General features: G+C 35.2%; 1 protein-coding gene across 1 annotated transcript in view; it reads left to right on the top strand.

The window, feature by feature from the left end:
- Positions 1 to 13,847, top strand: part of DCN (decorin) — a 38,874-nt gene that overhangs the window by 20,714 nt on the left and 4,313 nt on the right. Inside the window, exons 4-6 of the mRNA XM_005421595.2 lie at positions 9,095 to 9,308; positions 9,494 to 9,607; positions 10,784 to 10,877. Coding sequence (XP_005421652.1) covers positions 9,095 to 9,308; positions 9,494 to 9,607; positions 10,784 to 10,877 — 422 coding nt within the window. The remainder of the gene's footprint in view (positions 1 to 9,094; positions 9,309 to 9,493; positions 9,608 to 10,783; positions 10,878 to 13,847) is intronic.

Raw genomic sequence — 13,847 nt, 5'->3', positions numbered from 1 at the left:
CTACTTTCTCTCTTTAAAATTAATATCTTAATTCAGGCATATGCCTGAAAATATTACTTTCTAGGCTTTCAACAACTCATTTTATTCTCTGTATTCCTCCATTTGATCCTTTATTATTATAAAAAATATCTTATTTGGCTTTTCTTGCCTGGCTCTTTACAGCCTATTTCTATTCTATTCTATTCTATTCTATTCTATTCTATTCTTTCTTTCACAAACAAGAAGCCAACTCCCAATTTTTTATCCATAACTAGTGCCAATATAATCACCCAAAGAATCACTGTTTCAAACAAGAATCTACATTCAACCACTCATACTTGGAAAAAACCTATAAAATTTTACCTATTTTAATTTCTTCCAAAGTCCATCTTAAGTATTTGTTTAAATGCAACATCAAGAAGATAATTTAAAAAAAATATGAATTCCAGACTGTCTGTAGTGAAGGGATCTGCATGATCATGATGAGGTTTATCTCATCTAATTTTAGCATAGGTGTCTATAGTTGATCTAGTTCCATAGATAACCTCTAACGACGACAAAACATGTTCTTCCATATCACATTTCAGCAGTCTAGCTTTAAGAATGAGATCATTTGTTCCCCAGATTTTTCTTTTCAATTCCCTTCTTTGGCTACAGGACAGATTTGACATTGTAATTCCTGCCCATTTGCTTTGTTTTTCTTCCACCTTGGAAAGAAGTCCTGTGTTTTCAGTGAAGATTATCTATGAGGCGCTAAAAGAGACAAAATTCTTATCAGTGAAATTAATCTTTTGGCAATCCTTCTTCATGACAATGTATTAAATGAGTCAGAGCATGGTATTGCAGATGAAAATCACTGCTCCCAGTGACTTCTACCCACTTGGCATTTGGTCCAGGTCTCAATTACACATCCTGCTGTGAGCTATGCTGTTGCGAACTTATTTTATCTCATTGAAGTTAACTCTAAGGGGTTTTCTTTATTTTGTTTTGTTTTGTTTTTCCTTTTGTTTCTTTTTTTTTTTTTTTACAACAGATACAATTTAATAGTGAATTAAATACATAACACCTTAGGGAATAAATTATTTTTTGGCTTACTCACAAAAGTACCCAGGAGATGCTTAGGGACACCTGGAAATCATACATTAGCAAAGATTTTAACATGTAACCTTCAAACCTCAATTTTCCTGGATTTACTCAAGAACAAATAATGATTCTCTCAAGGTCCCCTTCCAACCCAAACCATTCTGTGATTCTATGATCTCCTCCCCAAAAAAATAATTTAGTCATGCAGTATATTTATGTAACTAGGCACCATCTTTACTCTCAGCAGGGATATTCCTGTGTAATATCTGGGAACGATTCCCATTCCCCAACTTTCAATTAAATATTTTTCAGAGGGAATATTGTTTTTAGAAAGTAAAACTCAAAAGCATTGTTGTTGACAGATCTCATTTATTTTAAAGATATATGAGTGTGTGAGATACATATACAAAATGTATGTGCTTTTTAATCTTATTTCCAGAGAAACATGGCTTGGGTTAATGCCACAGTTGACAGTGTGATGTTCAAAAATTTCTTGAACTTTACTAAACTTTTTTGTACTCTACTAAAACAAGAAGATTTACCAAAATTGACAGTAGTATTGTTCCAAAATCTAAAATTGGAAACTGGACTTAACTGCTTGCATGAATGATCACTTAAGGGAACAATTCCTTAAACCCCAATTTTCATAGCTCTTGAAAAAAAATGAGCAGCTTATACAGTTTGTTACTTATAAATAATCCATTAAAATACCTTCCTACTTATAGCTGTCACCAGCCACAAGTGTATTAGTTTTAGAAGTGATTTTCATTGACAAGTTGGGTTGAACCTAAGGTTTGACTGGTACTAAAACCCAGAATAAGTAGCAAGAAAAGAAAGGCTTTACCCTAACTTGCTCATGGCTTCTCTTTCAGTACAAATGTAACTGCTTATGCTACACATCACTGGAGTACACAGCACTGGAGATGAAAGAGAAATTAGAACCTACCAAAATATTCTTAGTATTGAAAATTTTCCTAAGTAGATTTCCCAAGCACAGCTAAAATTTACAGCTGTGGAAATATGGCAAGCAATTAGAAGAGGACACAGCTAAAGGAATATTTACCTGCAAATAATAGACTTCTGCCAAGAAACATCGCAGTCAACAGTTACAGTGCGCTTGATATTTTCATAGCTTTAAATTATCCAGGAAAAAGTGACTAAACTATTAATGTTGTACTATTAAAACTCAGTATTTTCAAACTGTTTGAAAATGATTGTTTGTTTGTGTGGTTTTCATTTTGTTTTTTTAGCACATTGAGGGAATAGAGGAAAAATTGAAGACTCTTTTTTACAGGCTGAGGACTGAGTTTCACGTTTTCAGAAAACTGTCTGATATTATGTAAAAAAACTTGCTTATGACTTAGACCTGTGGCAAAAAAGTCAGACAGGAAATCTATTGGAAAAGCCAGGAAAAAAAGTCTCTATTTCTATGAAACAGTAAGAATTTTCCAGGCAGACTGACATTTCTGGATGGAGTTCAGTACTTTGACCCCATGGACACAATAAAGAATCCAAAATACTGCATGAGTAAGCTCTCATGCAGAGTAAAGGAGGAGCCTACACAAACAGCACATGAAGTTGCAGGCAGTGTGGCAAAGCCAAAGCAAACCAGATGAATGCCTGCACCTGGAAAAAGAGGGGAAAGAAACTGCTCTGTGTTAGATCACTATAAGAACAGCACAAACAACAGAATAGTGACTGCATGCTTCTCCAACAAGAATTTCTCAATTGGCAGAGTGCTAGTATAGTGAAAGAAGATGAGTGCACTACTGGCCTGAAATCAAATGGAACATTACCTAATTGAAGCTAGCAAAACTGTTCAAAGCCATGGCTGTACATACAAAAGTGCTAAACCAAACTTTGTTTAAACTGAAGGAAAAGATCTAAGAGATAATAGATTTAAATTTGGAACTTAAAGTTATTACCATATCCACACTAAATGTGGGGGCAGAGAAACTGAAACTCTTTTTGCAGGAACAGCAAGTGGAAAAATTATGTATGGCACTAGAAAATTTAATGCCATCCTTTTTTAAAACAAACAAACAAACAAACAAACAAAAATCCCAAATCACCCAAACAAAACAAAACAAACCTGAAGAAAAGTCTAAGAAGATCTTTCCGAGATACAGAAAACCGCCTGAGATCAAAAAATATTAGTTAAATAATCCAGTCTTCTGATGACTCATTGCAACTTCAGTTCCCTTTTCCCAGGCGTACAAAGAAGTTAGCACCTAGTCTGTAAATCACAGAAAGAAGAATCAGTAGTCACCATCCTACTGTGGAAAAACAGACAGATATCTCTGTCCAGGTACCTCTGAACCCAGTTCCTAGTATCATCAGTGGCATGACTGAGGTGCAGCTTTAGGTTCCTAAAAAATATTCAGAGGGGGGAACAAAAAGTTAATCTTTCTGAAATACAGCACTCCCTCAGAGAATTTTCGCTTCCTCATACTCACCTTTGCACTGTGCTTAAGAAACAGTGAGATTTTCCACAGAAACATAACAGTATAAAACAGACCACATGAACAGAAAACATTTTTCTTGTACAATGGGTAAAGATTTTTTCATGTGAGGAAAAAAAACCAGGACAAAATATTTGAGGTCCTTAAAATTCTGGAGAGAGCCAGCATTCTAGGCTAATTTAAAAAAAAGGAAATTTTTATAGAATATAGTAATTAAAAAATCAGATCAATTGTAATAAATTTAATGAATGACTAAAATTTCTTGCCACAGTAGACAAGGACAAGGTTGAAAGGAAAAGGAAAATGCAGAACCACCTGTTTCCTCATCATCTCTGCAAGTCCTGTTGCATGAGAGGTACCAGTGAGAGCTCAAAGGCCAGGCAGACTAGGTCTGCAGCAGGCTCTTTTGCTTCGTGAGATTATTCAACAAAGTCCTGTGCACATGATTAAAGTGCTTTCCACAGGCTTCTGTTATTTGTACTGACAGGCTGCTTCTCCAGTGCCTTGACATCTCCTTCCTTCACAATTCATTAATCTCTATTGCTTCCATCGCATCCCTTTTCCCTTGCTTTTCTTGGCTATGTCCTCTTTGGGGGTTTTGTTTGTTTGTCTGTTTGTTTTGTTCTTGGGTTGTTTGGTTTTTTAGTTTTTTCCATAAATGTACATACATCCTTAATAATTTTGAAGAAAGCCTTCCCTGTATGTTCAGGTTATGACAACTTAAAATGTAAGGTAAACAAAAGGGATGAATTTTATTATTATTTTTAATGGGATGCCTGGCTCCTGAGGTTAAAGTTCTTAAGATATAACTTTTCCTAGCAGAACTGTAATAAAAACCAGGTAATATTGCAATACATAACCCAGGAAATTAAAGAAATTCCATTGGGTCAGGGATTGACTTTTCAGTTTAAACCCTGAAGGATGCATGCATCAGTAAAGAATTGATGTTAGATAAGAGTTCCATCCCCAGCTGGCAAAACAGGTGTATCACTATTTAATATGGCTGATGAAAGTTTGCTGGTAATTTTCCATTTTAATTCTGGTTTTGGCAAGGCTCTCACTTCTAACTATACTAAATTAAGATGAATGGGGATTGAAACACCTCAGAACAGTCTCCTGAGACTCTCATATAATGAAATTACACAGAAAATTTAATTCCCTGCTCCCCACCCCTAGACAGGGCAAAAATTGGGAGTTTTAGTAACCGCAAGAAGAACAACCCTATGCTAATTCCAACCTGCCTGCCACACACTGCCTCTGCAGCTTGTCAGGCTGTATTTTGACAAAAGCTGCCAACAAGGGTTCCAAAATTTTCCTGAATTGTGAATCCTCCTTTTTATGTTTGGAATAAATATTTGATGTAGAAACCAGGTCAGAGGGAGCTAAATGGCCAGACTCCCACTGACTTCAACGTAGCCAGGGTCTATTCCTGTCATACAGTGGTTTTTATTTTTCTCCTGACTACAGAAATACAAGAGGTGTTTCACTAAAAGAGAAAGTCATCTTTGGAGCAAAGCTCAATTTTTTTTTCCTCTCTGAACGCTACTTAAACTGCTGGTCATGATAAGGTGGTGCAATATTATAACTGAGTCAATGTTTACTGTACATTTTACATGCTATATTATGACAAAGGAAAAAAGCTTTATCTCAGGAAAATGAGGATGGAAGTTGAGTTTTCTCTTATCCATGGGAAATTGCTATGAAACATCTAAGCCTAACAAACTGATTTATTAGTACTTGATGTATTTTTGCCTCTTCTTTCTTTTTCTTTCTTTTCTTTCTTTCTTTCTTTCTTTCTTTCTTTCTTTCTTTCTTTCTTTCTTTCTTTCTTTCTTTCTTTCTTTTTGTTTCTTTCTTTCTTTCTCTTTCTTTCTTTCTTTCTTTCTTTCTTTCTTTCTTTCTTTCTTTCTTTCTTTCTTTCTTTCTTTCTTTCTTTCTTTCTTTCTTTCTTTCTTTCTTTCTTTCTTTCTTTCTTTCTTTCTTTCTTTCTTTCTTTCTTTCTTTCTTTCTTTCTTTCTTTCTTTCTTTCTTTCTTTCTTTCTTTCTTTCTTTCTTTCTTTCTTTCTTTCTTTTCTTTCTCTCTTTCTTTCTCTCTTTCTCTCTTTCTTTCTCTCTTTCTTTCTCTCTTTCTCTCTTTCTTTCTCTCTTTCTTTCTCTCTTTCTCTCTTTCTCTCTTTCTCTCTTTCTTTCTCTCTTTCTTTCTCTCTTTCTTTCTCTCTCTCTCTCTTGCTCTCTTTCTGCCATATATTTTTTGTATCCGTACCAGGTCATGTTGAAAGCTGTGCGTTTGTTTTCTCAGTCTCTTTTATTGTGAATCCATGATGTGCTTCAATTTTTTGGGGCAGGGGAAGTTAGGGTTTAGGGAATATATTTATTCTAAATTAAATATCCTTTTTCCTCCGTTAAAAGTGAAAGTGTAGAAGAAGGTAGATTTACAAATAAGGGCATCAGTTCACGTGACTTTTGTTCTAGGATGTCATTTCTGCCAAATTATTTCACACCAGCAGCATTGCAAGTGATATCTGTGATCAAGGGCTCCAGCACTCTTGAGCACTTTCGGGATGACCCTTATTTTTCTCTCCAAGTGCTTCTTGCCCTGTACAAAGATGTCATGTCCTTTAACACACTGAATGTAATGTCCCATCATGCCATCTGGGCCTTATTCTGGATAGCTGGTCCTGTGATCTGTTTTTGCCTAAGATCCATTCCTCTGTAACACTGCCTGCAGATGTTTTCCCTAGGTTTTTGTCCCCTAGTTCCTGTGTTCATTGACCTCTAAATCCCCTGAGTTTTAAATTTTATTTTATTTTGGTTTGGTTTAGCTTTTGTTACATGCAAGCCATGCGGGACACATTCTGAGGAAAGTAAACAGCCTTGCTGCAAGGCTAATAACTTAGTTCTTTAAGTAAGGGATATAATAGAGGCATTGTGAAGTGGGAAAGGAATCCAGGGCTATGGTTTGCCAGGTGCTATACTGGTGTGTTATCCTCATCATTTGTTGCTCTGGGAGACAGTAAAATGTCTCTTACAAACTGTGATGTGTGGGTTTATTTTTCCTTCTTTACAGCTGTGCAACAATGGAAAAATAATGCAGGTTTAAAATACTGGGAGCAGGGACTTGCAGAGAGGGCTCTAAGTGGGAAATAATAATCTGGTACAGAAAAAGTTGTAAATTCTAGCTTGTGTTACTTTCCCACGTTATACCACCAAACACATGTTCCTGCTGGGAAATTAGTGGCTTTATACATACCTTTGATAGAATACCATCATTTCTAAGTGAGAGACTCCTTGAGTGTTTGAATAATAAAAAAATCTGTGTGCTTCCCCAAGACAACATTAACATATTCAGGAGAAAGCATGGGAAAAGCATAATTCTAGGTACCTAGATAACTTCTGGGTTTGGTCAGCGGTATCAGTTACACTCTGAAGAGATATAACAATCAGCTACTTAGAGAATATTCGCAGTGCCTAGCTGAATGTATACCTGCCTATTTCCATGAAGAAATATTTGACACCAAGTCATCAGCTGTGATTACTCTTGCCCAATTTTTTTTATTTAAAAGATAACATAGTTAAAATAAATCCAAAAAGGCAGTCTTTGAGCTGAAACAAATGGTTAATCAGTACAAAACAAGATACAGAATAAGAATTTCAAATACTCATAAGTCCAAATTTATTGAGTGTTGACTTAGAGAACTATGAAAAAATACAAGGTGAAATTAATAAAAATAAAGACCAATGTAATTAGCAGTAGCACGTTTGATTATTGAAATAAATACAATGTAAGAGACTAATCTGCATAATTCCAACGGTACCACTTTTATGTAACTGGATTGTTTGCCATGTCCTAATACTCTACAGGTAGCTGAATTTCACTATGGGCAGAATCTACATCTGCATCACAATTCTGGCAATCATGAATCAGAAAACCACTCCCAATGTGTATCCATGTGTTCTCATGTCAGATTTCATCATACAGGCCCAAATAAAAGAGAGTCGGTGACAGGGCCTCCACTGACCAACATATTTATTTTGGGATGGGCTTATTGTTATGGAAATACTCTGCTGAACTGTGGGTGACCTCTTCTACCTCCTCTTGCATATGAGTTATTTCTAGCTAGCACACCAAATTGAAACCAGATATGTTCAGCTTTATGTGCACTCAGTGAAACCATGTCCAGTACACACTGCTGGCTTGGCACAGGGTGATCTGCAAGAGGAGTCCATCAGGGGAAAAACATATCACCATTTTCATCTGCCCACTCCTCCTTCCAGTTTCCATGATGGAGAGTTGCTCTCACAGAGGCTGATAGTCTTGTCACTGTTTTAATACTTAGCTGATTATGGAATGAGTCAGACACTCCCTTTTCCTCCAAGAAACAGACTAAAGGGTAATTCTGAAAATATTGAAAGTGTATGAAAATGCTCTGATGTTCACTATCGTATTTACAACAATTTTTGTCTTCTGTTTCTGAAACTAGCTCAACGGAAGTGGTGAAAATAGATGTCCTATTAATAAGTAGATATTATATCAATATTTATATGCCCCATTCTACATAATCTACTGCAAAAACATGCAACACTGTAAATCTGATAAACAGATAGCAAACAGATGGAATGATAAGAGTCATTCAATTATATATTATATCTGAAATACTCTCCATTACTGTGTTATGCCTTGACAGTAGTGAGACCTTCTCCCTTTTTGTGTCACAGTTAATTAATCTATGAGATTCAGAAGCAATGTAAAATATCAGAGGCATGCAGAGAACACCTGTTACAGATAACAGTGCTTTCATGGAGGTCTTTCTCCCCTGGCTGTATAGAGAGATAATCCTAGAGTTACCCTGAGTCTAGATATCACAGTTGTGAGAACTGAATTAGGCACCAACAGGGAAAGCAAGTTATTAACGTCCATGATTCCCAATGGCAGGACTTGGAGCCTGATGCTTCAGATTGTTCGCCTTCCATACAAAATTTTGCTTACCAAAAAGATAAAATGCTGTTTCATAAGACTAAGAGGAATGAGGTGAAGTTATGCATATTTTTATCATATTTTTATTAAGCTGGGCTATGCCTTCACTCTATTGAGTAATAGAATTTCCTGTTCAGGAGAAACTAGTTAGAAGGGTTGTGTGATGATGGATAAGGTATAACTGTATCCTTAGGATAAACAAAATCAGGAAAAAATTACCCAAATACTTTTTGTGACTGTCCTGTTCTTCCCAGCTTTCAAATGGAATGATTGTACTTATTCTTGAACATAAATTATGGATGCTAACAGAAGCTGCATTGCAGTCCCAGCAATGAAGTAATATTTGCATTTGTTCTATAGGACTTATCTTTCACTGTTTCAGAAGTTTATAATCTTTTTTTTAGTACTGCATTGTATTTCCTTTAGCTCACCAAATTTGCCATCAGAAGACCTCAAAAGGCACTAGAGAATAATAATAACATTAACAATAACAACGACAATAATAATAATAACAATAATAATTTTAAAATATTTAACCACAAAAAAATAATTTCCCTTGTGATCATCTGAGATCTCCTTGATTATTACTCCACAGGCATTGATCCTTGTCAACAACAAAATCAGCAAAATAAGCCCATTAGCTTTTGCTCCTCTGAAGAAACTGGAAAGGCTTTATCTGTCCAAGAACAACCTGAAGGAGCTCCCAGAAAACATGCCGAAGTCTCTCCAGGAGATACGGGCTCATGAGAATGAGATCTCCAAGTTGAGGAAAGCTGTCTTTAATGGATTGAATCAAGTGATCGTCTTAGGTATGATCATGAGAAATAACAAACACAACTGAGTGGTTTTTTTAAGATGCTATTTGTAGTTTGATCAATGATTATAGTAGAAAGGCAACAAATGCCCCAATAAATTGTACCTCCAAATTAGCTTTGACCTGACGAATATAAGTACCTACCTTGCAGCACAGCTCACAACCATGTTTTGTTGGCAGAACTGGGCACCAATCCAATCAAGAGTTCAGGCATTGAGAACGGAGCTTTCCAGGGCATGAAGAGGCTCTCCTACATCCGTATCGCAGACACCAACATCACAAGCATCCCAAAGGGTAAGAAATTCCATTAGTATTTCAGAGAATTGCACAGGTATAATGTGGTAACTTCTACTCAGTCGGGAAAAAATATTATGGAAGCTTTTTAAGTCTGTCCTTAAAGTGTCTGGTTTTAAACCAGATTACTTTTATTAGCTTGGAAAATTTTGGCTTTTGGTTACAAGAAGCTTCATGAGAGGTGCACTGTGAAATGTCATTTTATCTTATTTTGCTTTTGTTGTCTCATAGCTGAAATATAAAATGGAAGAATGTTTTCAGCCTCCAAGCCTGGTTATTGAGCCTGATTAACATTACACAACTGTTAACTCATGTAGAATTAGCTGAAGTTGTACAAGCTTAAAATCAGCCCTCCACTAGTCTGTGGCTTTGAAGCCAAAAATAGTGTCCCTATAACAAAACAGAAATCTTTGCTATTTTTCAAAGTCCTTAATTGCAAATTCCTACAGAATAAGAACAATTTCATTGTAATTTATTAAAAACAAAACAAACAAACAAGAATGATTCCAATACAGAGGAAATTATATTCAATTTATTCATACTTCAGTCAGCAGATTCTTTTGAAATGGCTGAAAACTTTTTGAGAGATAATACTGATTTTTATTTTTTTTTTCTTCCCATATTTCCTGTTTTGGATGTTCTTTTAAGGGACCTCTGATAGGTAAAATATGTTTCCTTTTTTTTCCCCCTGATAAACAGAATTTGTAAACTACTGTGCACCCTAACTAAAATGACATTAAAATTATTTTGCCTCATACTTGCAGCTGCATTTTCTACTGCTGTTTCTTGTTAAATATCTAGGTGACACAAGTTTGCACATTTATGTATATGGATAGTCTGGCTAAAATGAGAGATCTTTATATGTCCCATTTACATAATCATGAAAGGTAGAATTAATACATGAGAAGAATTTAATTTGGGTATTTTTCAAGAGTTAACTGTTTTATAATGACACAAGGAACTTGGTCTTATTTCATGCTAAATAAATTGTTAGTATCTGTTTTCAGTTTCCCTGATTGTGAAAGTTCTTTATTTCATTTAGTGAATAGTTCGTGGCCATGTTTAGAAAAAATATTTTGTTAACCGTGAAAGAGCCTTGTTATGGTACAAGTATTTTTTTTTAAATATAAGAATCCAGTTTAATCAAAAGTAATTTGATGGTGTTCTCTCTTTCAGGCCTTCCTCCATCCCTTACTGAACTTCACCTTGATGGCAACAAAATCAGCAAAATTGATGCTGAAAGTCTCTCTGGACTCACTAATTTGGCAAAGTAAGAATTAATTTTTTCTTTTCACTTAAAATATTAGTTGAAATTGCAATCACCACACACACAATTATAAAACATAAGTCTGGCCTTCATGAATATTAGAATCATTGAAATAACCATAACTTAGCAGGAAAGGCTTCTAAGGATTTGTGTAGTGACTGAAGAGAACAAACACTTTTTTTTATTTCCTGACAAAACTTTTCATCTGTTTTCAATTATGAGTACTATATGCTCAGAACAACTGTTTATTTGATTTACAAAAAACAAGAAACAAAAAGAAAAGAAAAGAGAACAAAATACACGCACACGAAAAAAAAAGCCCAACAAAAAACTCAGAACAAAACAAAACAAAAAACCCCCCAAAATCCAAACAAACAAACAGGAACAATTAGACTTTTTAAATTGTATCATGCTTCTTTCATTTAATGTCCACCTTTGGTTTATGCAGTTTTCTTGGAACACAGCAATGCTCATGCAGTTTGCCTGGAAAATGAGGAAAAAAGTACATGGGAACCAAAACTTCTTTCAACAGTGGTTCCTTTGTTTCTCAAGAAAGGCAAGTCTGCAATGAGTCCAGGAACATGATTAAGAAAAAAAAAAATCATAAAATTTAATTGAAAAATTGTTACTGCCAGAGTGACTTTACTCTGCTAATCTGTGACTAAGTTGTTGAATAAGTTTCTCTAAGTGGAGGAAAATGAGAAAGGACAATTACCAAAACGCCCTTATACAGAATGATTTGTGAATTCATTCACATCAAAAAACATGTAGTAGAGAAAAATGGTCCTTTACTACAAGTAATTTTTATAACTTAATATTCAAAATATTCTTATGAAAATGGTTTTTAAAAAGACTGATAATCAGACTTCTAACCAGATTACTGGATTAATGGATTTTCATCATTCTGCTTGTCATAATGAGGGTAGAAGACAGAAATCAGAGAAAGATTACTGAGTAACAGGAGTTAACTTCACAACTATTTATAGTTACTTGGACAGCAGTTCAATGCAATGAAGTATATAGTAACCTAATATCTATTTTGAATCTGAAAATTGCAAGATATAACTTAGAACGGCTTTCCAGATCTTATAAATTAGGACATTTCATCTTATATTTTATGTTGAAATTTTATCACAGACTCAAAGAAAAAATCTGTCCTAGATTTTAATGAAAAAACAAAGATATTATAAATATCGATTAGAGGACTATGAAGCAGTTATTGTTTGTTAGAGAGGCTTAGAATAGAGTATAACATTCTTCAGAGAAATTATGAAGAAAACTTCCAAAACCAAAACAAGATGATAACTACTCAGGTAGAGAGTAATTTACATTACTGGAGATGGGGGTTGTAAGACATATAAGCTGTCCTGCAGATGACACAGTTTTTCTGTTTTTCTCATTCACACGTGGAAAACACCACAGGCAGCGTCACATGGACAACATTGTTGGAAGTCTGCCTTAAGACATAAAGTTTTAAACAGCACATGCCAATGGAGCCCTAAAAATGTCTAAGCTTGGGCTGCTCCTATTGTGGCTGTACTGTAGGGAACACCAAGATACTCTGTTAACTGTGATGTGGAAATGTGGAGCTGCTCAGAGCAGGCTCCAGGTTTTAAAGGACCCTCTGCCCTGTGCTTAAGCAGGTAACCTAAGCATAGTCAGAGATGCTCTTTTGCAAAGGTGAGAGGTAAGGAAGAGCATGGATTGCTGAACAAGGAGCACATTGCACAAAACAAAGCTGACAGATGAGGAAAGGAGGGAGCTATGGAAGAGCTCTAGCCCACCATAAAGAACCCCAGCTTTTTTTTATATGTCTAAGTTTTCAGAGATATTAGGACAAGGTCAGACAACCTTTTTCAAGCCTACTCAAGTTTGACAGTCTAATAGCTGCCCTAAAGCACAGATAAACTTTGAGAAACAGGTAATTTTTCTGACTGTTAAGGATTTTTTTTCTGTGTTAAGGAATTTTAAACTGTAAAACGTTTCATGCAAGAGCTTGGTGTACATCTATTGTTCATTCTCTTTCTTTTTTTTGTTTGTTTTCCTTGTAAAATTACTCCTAAGTCTTTCAAAAGCCTTCATTGAGTGATTCAGTGAAAAGCGAATAATATTCTGAAAGTAAACCCAAAAAAGACTTTGCTGATTACATGCAGGAATGAGTTCCAAGAGAACATTCACATTACACATCATTATATGTTACATGTTCATATTACCAACATCTATATTCTAATAAAACTAACTGAAATGTTCTAGCTTCAAACAGTGGAAATTGAACCAAACAAAGGGAGTTTTCAATTAGATATTAGGAAAAATTTCTTTACTGAAAGGGTGGTCAGGCACTTCAACAGGCTGCCCAGGGAAATGGTAGAATCAGCTTCCCTGGAAGTGTTCAAAAGGCACATGGATGTGGCTCCTGGGGGTGAACGTGGTGAAGCTGCATTAACGTTTGGATTTGGTGGTCTCAGAAGTCTTTTCCAACCCTAATGATTCTATGATTCTGAACCCATGATGTTAATAACAGTGTTGAGCATCATGAAGTTTCTTTCAAAAACATAGTGGAAATGATTCAGCAGGGATGTTGGAGAAAAATGGTGAAAAATAATTTGAAAGTTTCTTCAATTTTGAGATATGTTTTTGGTGATGCTCTTCAATGATTTAGAACACTTGGATGAGATTTACTGAAATGCTGGGAAGATGTTACTTATTCATTAATGAAAAAGGAAGTAATATATCAAATGTATGAAGCAAGAATGATTTGTGAAATTCTTCCTTTAATTTCCTATGGGAAGGGCAATGGAGACCATATTCTTTCCAAATCACCCTGTTTTACACAATAATATTGACTTCATCTGTAAGCATAGCCCCGAGTGACTGAGAGTTTTTGTAAGACATTTAGAGGAGATGTAATTGCACATAATTTCATTCCGTCTGGGATTTAGGTCCACTTCACTACAGACTCCTATAATTTCATTC

The sequence above is a fragment of the Geospiza fortis genome, unplaced genomic scaffold, assembly GCF_000277835.1.
Source record: "Geospiza fortis unplaced genomic scaffold, GeoFor_1.0 scaffold186, whole genome shotgun sequence".
Classification (NCBI taxonomy): domain Eukaryota; kingdom Metazoa; phylum Chordata; class Aves; order Passeriformes; family Thraupidae; genus Geospiza; species Geospiza fortis.
This window is presented reverse-complemented; position numbering and strand designations above follow the sequence as displayed.